The sequence below is a fragment of the Corvus brachyrhynchos genome, unplaced genomic scaffold (genome assembly GCF_000691975.1).
Source record: "Corvus brachyrhynchos isolate BGI_N302 unplaced genomic scaffold, ASM69197v1 scaffold245, whole genome shotgun sequence".
Classification (NCBI taxonomy): domain Eukaryota; kingdom Metazoa; phylum Chordata; class Aves; order Passeriformes; family Corvidae; genus Corvus; species Corvus brachyrhynchos.
Genome location: NW_008238988.1, coordinates 5,211,437 through 5,222,392, shown reverse-complemented (window position 1 = coordinate 5,222,392; position 10,956 = coordinate 5,211,437). Strand labels below are relative to the sequence as shown.

Here is a 10,956-nt window from a genome sequence, read left to right as displayed (position 1 = left end):
CTGGGAGCAGCCGGGGACAGTGGAAGGTGTCCCTGCCCATGGCAGGGGGTGGGACTGGATGGGCTTTAAGGTCCCTTCCAAACCAAACTAGTCTGGGATTCCAGGGAATATTCAAAACTATTTCTCTCCATATTTAGTAACACTTTCAAAAGAGAACCTTAAAAATTTGGTCTACTGTTAACAAAACACCACAGGGAGTCTGCCAGTGGCCTTCAGTAGAACCAAATCTGTCCCTTGACAGCAGAGTAACTTCTCTGAGATGTGTTATTGATGGACACATGGCATTCAAGCTCACATAAAGTTCTTACAGCACTTGGACTATAAACTCTTCCTTCCTACACAGAAACACAGAACAAAACAATTTCATTGTTGGTCCTTGCTTCTCAGTTTTCCTTTAGCCACAGAATATCAGGAGTTTTTAGGGAAGTGGCAGGATCCAGAAGAGGCATATGGACAATACTTTCCAGAGAATCTACCAATTCACCAGTATGACAATAAATTTTGCAATTTCAACTGGCACATTTACATTTCATTTCGATTCTCTCAGTAAATTTTGCTTACCAACACATTCCCTGCTCTGCTTTGGAGTGCCTGTCCATGCACCAAGTCCAAACCACCAGCAGAGAGAGTCAATCACTGGAAAGCAGTGGCTGCAGGACATTCCAAAGGCACCACACACTCCAGGACAGTATTTTGGGTAACACTCCCAGGGTGTCCATCCTACCAACCAGGAACAGGCACATTCCTTTAAAAGTTAAGGAATCTCCTGGGCCGAACAAACGAAGCTGGGAGCTCTACCTTGGCACTCTATTCTGAAATCCCACAGGATGCACTGCTCAAGCATCAATGTCACAGATCAACCCTCTTACTGAGGTGGGGTAAGATATTTGTCTCCACTTTTTAATTTATATGAACACTGGAATGTCTCTTCATCCTCAGACCCTGGATGTGATGTCCACCAACCTTTTGCCTCAGGCAGGATGGGGCTTGGAGCAACCTGGTCTAGTGGGATGTGTCCCTGCCCATGGCAGGAGGTTGGATCAAGATGAGCTTTAAGGTCCCTTCCAACCCAAACCATTCTGGGACTGGATTCTGTGATTATTTGACAGTGAAAAGATGATTAGAACTCTTGAGAGTTCAACCAAGAGGAGCTTTGGCTGCTGACAGCCCAGGGGGAGTTAACAGTGAGACAGGGAACACAAGAATGCGTCTTTGGGGAGGATTTGACAGCAGTCTGAAAAGAAACACCCTAAAAAAAGAGAAAAATATGCAAACTGCACTCTCCAGGTATGGGATATCAAGGACTGCCACTGCTGGTATGAAACTGAACCTGAGGAAGGGAAAGTGATGTTTCCTGAGGATGAGGAGAAAAGAGGATTCACATTCTCTGCGCAGAATGAGCACTGACTGTCCTGTGAAGCTCCTGCCTGCTCCAGAGGGCCTCAGACTGACACCTCAGGGGCTGTGCAAGGCCAGAGGTGTCAGGAAGTCACCAAGGCGTGTCACAGCCTGGCTGAGGGAGCCAAGGCACAGAATTCAGATGAGGCAGAGGGACAGGCACAGGGGAAGCTCTTCACGCTCATCCCTCTGCCTGCTGGGTCCTCCAGGAGCACAAATTCCACACCTGAGGAGTCTCTCCAGGGCACCAGGCTGGGATGGTGCTGAGCTTCACTGAGATCTGACTGTCCAGGACATCTCTCCCATAAAATCATGGGGACAGAAATCTCCCTCTGCACCAGACTTCTCATGGATTTGTTTGCACATGGCACTTCCCTGACACTGACAGCACTCCTGCAGACATCTCTCTGTAGGTGCATCTTCCCCCAGATGCAGAAACCCCCTGTACACTTTTCTGGAGAAGAGGAGGCTCCAGGGAGACCTTACAGCAGCCTCCCAGAACTTGGAGGGGGCTTTTAAAAGAGGGGGAGCAACATTTTACATGGGGAGATAGTGGCAGGACAAGAGGGAAGGGTTTTAAACTAAAGGAAGAGAGATTTAGACTAAATATAAGGAGGAAATTAATTACTCTGAGTGGTGAGGCCCTGGCACAAGGTGCCCAGAGAAGCTGTGGCTGCCCCTGGATCCCTGGCAGTGTCCAAGGCCAGGCTGGACAGGGCTTGGAGCAACCCAAGATGGGATAGTGGAAGGTGTCTCTGCCCATGGCAGGGGGTGGAACTGGATGGGCTTTAAGGTCCCTTCAAGCCCAAGCCTTTTTAGCATTTTAGGTTGGGATTGAAGGCCAAGTCCTTGGAAATCAGGCCAAATTTTGGGTTCTTTTGTAGCCAGAAATTAGAAATGCAACATTTTTCAGGAACACACACCAAGACAAACACCTCCAGTGTGAGCACAGGGAAGGCTCAACTGCACTGGAGATGGAAGATGGGATCAAGAAAGGATTTCTTTCAGCTGAAGAAATCAATTGTTACTACCACACAAATCTCCAGTTTCACCATGACAGATGAACAGAGAAGGGAAAAAAATCTCCTTAAAAAGTTCAAATATAAAAAATGAAGAGGCAGCCATAAAACACAGAACAGATATTCCTAAAGCCTCGCAGGACCTGATCTCAATTAGGCTTTTGACTCATCTTGAGTCCCAGAAATGGAGAATAACTGAGGAGCAGAAACCCTGCACTGTGTTTTTGCTCATGGCAAGAAACCCATGGAGTAGCCAGGGATGTGCCCATGGAAACATCCTCCCAGCTGGAGGAGCTGAACACCTCCTGGGGCCAACTGTTCACAATTAAACACCTTTTCTAGCTAAGTAGCTGCTTTTCTACTCGATGCTTTCATCCACCTGCCAAGACCAAAGCACAGGGTGGATCTTTCCTCCCAGAGTCTGACGGTGCTCAAGTCAAAATCAATCCAGGGAAAAGCCTCTTTGAAGTGCTCCAGGCTGACACTGCCTCCAATGACAAAGGCACTGTCATTCCAGTCAGGATGGAGACCAGAAGAGGGATGCAGACTGTCTCAAAACCTCTCCTGTCTTCTTTTTTCCCAAGGATTTTAAAATTAATCTGTCTTGCAAGCAGCAGGTGCCACACAAAAGCCTGACACATGGTACAGGGAGCTGAGAATATAATTTGGCTGCTGTTGTTCCTTCTTAAATGACTCTGAGGTTCTGGTACATAAATCTGGAGATTTAAAAACCTTTTCTTACTTATTAAGAAAAAAAAAAAGAGCCATTAAAAAAAGGTCATTGCTCTTAATTAGAAATATCTCATGTTGCTGTCATTTTTATATTGCACTTCACCACCTCGCAATGCATCAGGGTCACTATTTGTTACATAACCACCTCATTTCAATTCTTATTCTAAATTCCAGCACATTCATTACCACAACTGAACATGATCTGAGGAAAAAAAAGGGCACACCATAATTTCAAAATTATTCAAAAGAAAAGGCAAAAGTCCTTTCTCATTGCTCGAGTTACACTCATTGACCTTTGACAGACTTGAGTTCCTGGTGTGAGAAGAGGCAGGAAAAAGTTTACTACGAAACATTTTGATTTCAGGCCTTTACATTTGGACCCAGTTGTAGAAAAAATAATTAAAGGAAGTCAAAAGGCAAACATTTTTGCATGTCCAAATAAATTCTCAGAGTTCACAACATCCCCAGGAGCTACAAGAATACAAGGTATGACAAGAACAACTCTAAACCTACCACGTGCATTTACATTTTAAATTAAAGGTTTTAGAAATCTAGTTCCATAATAACTGCAGTCAGTGAAAGTCTAATCACTACTGGCGTTAATGGTGGCAAAGAGAGCCCAGTGACAAGAACTTTGGAACCTTCTGCAATCATTAATGGCTCCTGTAAGATCTACCCCCCACTTTCTGAAACAAATTTGCACGACACCAGCTGCTGCAAAGGTCAGGGCTGTTTTCTGCAGCACAGCAGCCTTTAGCCATATTCCACACAGCTTCCCCTTTTACAGCCCATGTCCAGAGACTCATTTCATTCCAAAGCTGCAGCAAAAATAAGTTATAACATAAAATTAAAGATTATTATCCAAAAGAAAGCAGCAAACAAAACATTATCTGGCAGAAACCCTCCGTTCCTTCTCTGACAGAACTTATCTCATACCAGGCCTGCTGCAATTCTAAAAAAAAAAAGTTGCTTTTATTTTATTGAAAAAGCCAAACCACACACAAAGAGTGCAAGAAACAAATGTTTACAGTTTTCATCAGTCACAATTACAGTAAGAATTACTGCGTGACACTGTGAGCATCTACTTCTCTCTAGGACTCACAACACTTCCACTTTTCTTCTAAGGTTTAGGATGCTTTGTCCTTCCCCTTGGAAGGAAATGGCATGGATACAGCTCACAGAACTGAAGCATGTAAATCTAACATTTAACTGAGACAAGCAAACTAGAATTTAAAGCTTCCTAAGCCAGGAGCAGGACTATTAAAAAAAAAAAAATAAAAAAAAAGAAATCTCCAATTACTGTACCTTGGGAATGCTTTCGCTTAAGACATGCAGCATCTGATTTCTCCTTATATCCTCTCCATTTGAACAAAGAAGGGAGGGAGAAGGGAGGGAGGTAGTAGAGAACTAAAAGTAAAAACACTGAGCTTCAAAGTAAAATTTTTAAAAGGGGTGTCATTTTTTTTTTCATTAGTATCACCTTTTTTAGGAAAAAAAAAAAAAAAGAGGTCACATTTTCTAGAAAGAACTGAAAAGTATACACTTAAAAAACCCCAGATTTTGTATCAGAAGTGTCAGGTCCCAAATTCAGTTTCTTCACCTTTCATAACCAGTTATGACATCACTACAGAGCTAAAGGCATCAGTGAGAGACAGCTGGGACACGGGGTCACACAACCTAAAGCATCATCCTCCCCCTTGGTACAGGGTAGGACACACTGACCCTTCCTAAGTATACACTAAAAAACTCCATTTTAAGCACAGCTGTTTGGTTTTTTCCCCCCAAAGAATGTAAAAGGATGCTTCAAAGTTAGATTAGACAAAATACCCTCCTGTTGCCCTGTTCTGCAAGGCCCCAGCAGCACCCAGCAGTCCCTGATCCAGTGAAGTCAGTGACATTCCACACTTGTGTCACCTGCCACAGCAATCCTGGCCCAGGGCTCAGCCACCAGCTCTGTCAGCAGATGCCTCAGTACAGGTGCAAATGAAGTGTATTTATTGTTGCACATCACTTCTCTGGAAGGGAGGAAGATCAGGCTCAGAGCTACAGCACTTGGGATTCCACGGAATAATTCAGCCTGTACAATGTTTTACTGGCTGTGGGAATGCAACCCCCAGGAAGAAGCAACACAGGAAACTCAAGAAAAGAAGAAGAAAAATTTATTTTCATGGTGAGGGTGGTAGAACACTAAACAGGCTGCCCAGAGAGGTTGTGGAGTCTCTGTTGTTGGAGATAGTGAAGATCCCACAGGAAACATCCTGAGCAACCTGCTCTCATCAGCTCTGTGGCTCTGAGCAGGGAGGTTGGACTTGAGCATCCCCAGAGATCCCTCCTGACCTGCACAACTCTCCAATTCTATGAATAAGACTTTCCCATCTAAAGGTTAACTCAGCTGTGACAAAAATCTATATAATCTTTTTATACAGTGAGAAAATACTATTTGAAAGCTAACAAAAAAATCAGCTCTTCCAAATGCAATTTTTAGAGGTTTTGTGGCCTTAACCACACGCTGAAATTCCGTAAGAAAAAAACCAATACAGTCCTGCTTTCTCAAAATCAATGCATTGAAATATTAATTCTGACTCTGACAGGATTTTTTTCCCCCCGTATTTCTTACCAGCTATCATGGAATCACAGACTTGATCACAGAATAATTTCTAGCAGAGAGACTGCTGGGGCTCATCTGTTCCAATCCTAATCACAGATCAGGATCAGCTTTAAAGTCAGATCCCATTTCAGGTTTGAATCAGGTTGCTAGGGTGATTTCCAGCTGAATTTTGAGCACCTCTCTGTGCAAACACAAAGAACTGTATCTATTCCTACCTTCCTATCACATAAACAAAGTTTTCAGCTTCACTTCATCATCATTAAAGGAATATATCTGAAAAAGATCATGGAGCACTGGATGATAGGAACTTAACTGGTCTTGTTTTATCTTACACCAGCCTAGATATGACAGAAGTCTCTGGAAAACGCTGCTCCTTTGATGGGCTACTTCAGATGGGTCCTGAACTCACTGTCTGCCTAAGCATGAAGAAAAGGCAGTTTCTAAATCTTCTGTCATTCTGTGAATTTTAAGCTTATTCACTGCTACATAGGTGTCCCTCTCCAGCTCTCCTGGAGCTCCTTTAGGCCCTGCAAGGGGCTCTGAGCTCTCCCTGGAGCTTTCTCCTCTCCAGGTGAACATTCCCAGCTCTCCCAGCCTGGCTTCAGAGCTGGACACAGAACTCCAGAGGGGTCTCACCAGGGCAGAGGGAGAGAATCCCCTCCCTTGACCTGCTGGGCACGCTCCTTTTGATCATAAAGTGCCCCATTTCTGCATCCTGCCATTGTAACAATAATTTACCTGGTGCACTGAAGGGGATCAGGCACCAAGAGGAGTCACTGGCATCAGGCACCATGAACACAGTTCATTTTGCAAGGCATGAAATTAAATACTTTGTAAGGATGAAAATCAAAATACAGCTACAGCTGGCTCAGCAAAGGAGTGATCTCCAGGCTGCTCCATGGAAAACAGAGCTTGGGAAATCATTCACTGTCATTGTGCTTTCTGCTCCCTTCTGCATTTAAAGCTCGTTGTGCTCCCAAAAACCACTGGAAGTCAGCATGGGCATTACGTTATTTGTAGGCTGCAGGTTGGAGACCCTTTTCCTGAATAACTGCACTTTTAGAGGATGATCTGCTTGGATTAAAAGTTCAATAACGGGCCATTTCTCCCTCTCATCACCAACAGAAGCCCTGGATGAAGCTTGGTTATTTCCTTGTTAACATGCTGCAATGCAGGAGCAGAATTAATAAATCCAATCAATGGAGTAATTCTGAGTACAAAGAGATTGTTACAGCAGCTTGTATTAATTCTGCTGAGGAATCAGAGGACATGGCCAGTTTTTCAGCCCTCACAATGCTTTATCATAGCACTGGGAACAGTCCCTTTGCTTCCCAGTGGATATTTACAGATTTATTTCAACTTTCACTGATCATAAATAACAGGCACCTATAAACCTCGATGGCAGCAAAATCTGTTTCATACAGGATGCCATCACAACAAATTGGAGCATTTAAGAAATTGATAAACTGAATTCAGCTAATTGTGTTTACTTCACCAGCAATAATGCAAGGTGCAGAGCTTCTCCCAGTGCCACTGCAGATGGGAATTGTGGATGCCAGAGGATCCAAGAGGTATTCAGAGGCAAATTAGAATGACAAACCCAGTTTTCACACACTGCTGGCTGTAATTGTCCTGCAACTCTCCTATTACTACCAAAAAAACGGTGTTGAAACCTACTGGTGACTTGACATATATTCCATCTGAAGTGATGCCATACATAGCTTGGGGGGGTTTTTACGGTGGTATTTTTTGTTCTTTTTGTTTTGGTTTTGCCTTTTTTCTTTTTAAACTTTAGTTTTAGAAAAGGTGCTGGTGCCTGAGTTTGGAGTTTCTTTTTCTGATCTTTTACGTTTTCATAAATATCAGTGGTCGTATCGTTCTCATCACTCTCCCCAATCCATCCAGCTGAAAATTTCTGTTCCCTAATCCAGACTTTATCTAAAAAAAACCCCCAACCCTGATCTCTCTTATTTATTCTATAAGCAGAATCCAAGTACCACTGAAGCCATCCTTCCTTCCTTCAAAAACTACGCTACCAAAGGCTGCGAGTGCTCAGGAATCACAAAGATTTGCTTTTCAGGTAAAAACATCAATCCCTGCCACTAACAACCCTGAGCTTTGTGCCTCTGGGGCAGAAAGATAGGTAAAAATGCCTTCCAGAAGGGTGTTTGTACAGGCACAGTGCTGTGGCTCACACCACTTCATGCACCTTTTTGACAGAGCTGTTGAAGCAGAAAATTGTTCTGCAGCCTTGGCCAGATGAAAAGATCTTTTAAAGTAGCACAAATAGGGGGAAAAAAATATTCATAAAGTTCCTCATTAGTTTTAAAGGGGAGTTAGAAACTCTCTGTAAAGCCAAAAAACTTGCTAAATCAACAAATGACACTCTGGTTTTCCTCACAGTAATTACAGAATTACCCTGAGTATTGCTGTGCTTCCAATTTATCAACAAGGTTTTACTTGTGTGGTCACGCAGTTCACACATACTGAACTGATGGCTGAAACACAGTCATTCCTACACTGTGTGACTGCTTTGTACGAAGCTGCACTTTAAAAATAAAGAAATTTATACATTTCTATTTCTTTTTATAAAGAATAACACAACCAAATCCCTACTGAAATATCTTGAGGGCCCTCTGTACTTGCAGCTTGTGGTTTGTAGATTGTTCAAGCAAGTGACAGCCAAAAGTGTGAAAGGCAAAAATACTGAATTTTTGCTGTGCAATACCTGCTCAGAGCAATCAACTCAACTGTGTACATTAAGTAATACACTGGTGATTTCAGCAATCTGTTCTTAAAAATGTTCCATGCATCAGACCAAGACTCCCAGCACCACTACCTGAGCAACCTCAGCCTGCTCATTAAAATGTAAGGACTTCCCTAACAGAATGAATGGCCAAGATTTACTGCAGCTGAAAACGAATAAATCCAGCCTGAATAAAAATGGAAAATGAAATGTGATTTGTAAAACTGATCCTACCCCCTTTTAGGGCAGAATTAGGGATGCCGGCCAGAGAGCTATCAGCCAGTTTGCCTTTGGACACTGACTCTTCTTGTCCCATCAAGAGATTTTAGTTTGAAGTGAGATTTCAAACACAATTAAAAGCTATGAAACAAAATGGGAACAAGATGTTTCTCTGTGAATATCATTTTTACAGCGTTCCCCAAACGTGCTGCAGCAGGAAATCCCACACTGGAAACTGGGAGAACACACTGATGTTCCCCACTTTGTAGGATGAAAAACCAACACCGATCACATTCTTACTTAGGAAAAGCAGACCCCAAGTGTCCAAAAAAATGTATTATAGTGATCTAAACAATCTTACCCTCCTTCCCATCAACGGGTTTGGAAATTTCCATATCAAAGCTCTCCTGCAGCTGCTGGCCTTTGAAGCGGTTGAGATGCTCCTGTTCTATTAAGTTACTTTCCTCCTCTTCCAGAGGTTGCCAAGTCCCATCAATAAACCACTGTCCACGCATTACTGGGATCTTTTCTGTTTCTAAAGAAAAAAAAAAACACAAAAGGAGAGGGGTCTTTTATGCAACAAATCACAAGCTGAGAGCAGGGAAGAGGGAAAGGGAATTCTGTTGGGTCTATTGATGGGATCCCTAACAAGGTAGCCCCAAATGCCTCAAAAAACACCTTTTCCCATGACATGAGTAGTGAATGTAGTGTTAATCTGCAAACCCGAGCTAATGAGGCCAGATTTTCCAGCTGTGTGTGAGGATCTGAGAGATGGACAGAAAAATAGAATCCCAGAATGGTTTGGGTTGGAAGGACCTTAAAATACACCCATTCCAACCCCCTGCCATGGGCAGGGACACCTTCCACTATCCCAGGCTGCTCCAAGCCTGGCCTTGGACACTTCCAGGGATGGGGAGTCCACTTCCAACAACCCGAATTACACATCAGTTAGCATAAATGGTAGTATTTAAAAATGCAAGGTTTGGGGTTTTTTTTTTAATTAAAATCAATGTTTTACTCAAGGCTGGTTTTGGTTACTGTTGTTCTCGTTTCAGTTCTCCAAACGAGGAAAGTGGGAGCTCAGCATTTGCTGGGCACGTAGCAAAAGAGAAATCTGTACGAAAAAATATAACTTGGTGCTTATTCTACATTAAACTGTGCTTAATTGTTGCCCACACTAATTACTGGGAGCAAAAATTCCTCTTATACCCATGGCTGCAAGCAAGCTGGGACAATGACATCCATTGTAACTCAGCTTTGAATTCCCCCTCCTGGAAAATCAGGGAGAAATACAGCATGTGCCTGTGCTCCACAAGCCTCAAAGACCCCAAACTCAAGTTTTCATGGGATTCACACAGATTTGGGTCTGCTGAGAGCACAGAGCAGTGGGACCAGTGTGTGTATACATCTTTATATGTATGTATAGACTGACTCAGCCAAAAGCACATATCCTGCGTGTGTTATACTGACCACAAAGGTTTAGCTCTACGAAGCAAATAAGAACTCAACCACAAAAAAAGACTTAAAAAAGGAGATGAGGGGAAAAAAACCCAAAACCCAGGCTTCACTGCTCAAAGATCTGTTACGACCTGGAAGGTGGAAAAAAAGCTGGTAAGGACAAATTGGAAAAGAAACAATAGATGCAAACACGCAGTAAGTGAAAACCAGGTGAAAATGAAACATGAAACAATAGATTTCACAGTTACTGAGCACAGAAGGGATCTCTTTGATCTGTCACCAGAGCTGGGTGAGGTGACCCAGCCACGAGTAGTGGTTTTTAGCCTGGTCCCAATGCTCTGTGAGCACAACCAGTGCCTCAGGTCACAAAAACTCCTGGTTCTGCACTGCCTTCCACTACAGACACACCACAAGCACTTGCTGTGCCCAAAAGTAATTTCCACACCGACTGCTGGCAGATGAGAATGTAATAGAGAACTGCAAACACCTCCACAGTCTACTTGGAACCTCTAAACTACTCTGAATTTTTCATCCCTCAGACCACGGAACGCACAAGCCATGAAAATAAAAGGAAAATCACCTCGCAGTAATCTCCTCACGGGGCAAGTAACACTCCAAAGGTTCCAAAGCCAATTTTGAAACCTTTGCTGTAACAGATTTACAGGAAAACACTGTTTCTGCAGGCCTAGCAGCGACAATCAGCTCTCACACCCCACCTTTGTGGCAGAAGGAAGGCACACGGGTGCGTGATGGCACCTTTACATTGGTACTGCCAC

At 43.3% G+C, this 10,956-nt stretch overlaps 1 protein-coding gene across 2 annotated transcripts in view; it reads right to left on the bottom strand.

Moving 5' to 3' along the window:
- Positions 1-10,956, bottom strand: part of DDHD1 (DDHD domain containing 1) — a 60,112-nt gene that overhangs the window by 38,382 nt on the left and 10,774 nt on the right. The window contains exons 2-3 of one of the 2 annotated variants that reach the window (XM_017738872.1): positions 9,084-9,257; positions 4,455-4,556 (exon numbers count right to left, since the gene is read on the bottom strand). In XM_017738872.1, coding sequence (XP_017594361.1) covers positions 4,455-4,556; positions 9,084-9,257 — 276 coding nt within the window. The remainder of the gene's footprint in view (positions 1-4,454; positions 4,557-9,083; positions 9,258-10,956) is intronic. The other variant, XM_017738873.1, reaches the window with a different exon arrangement.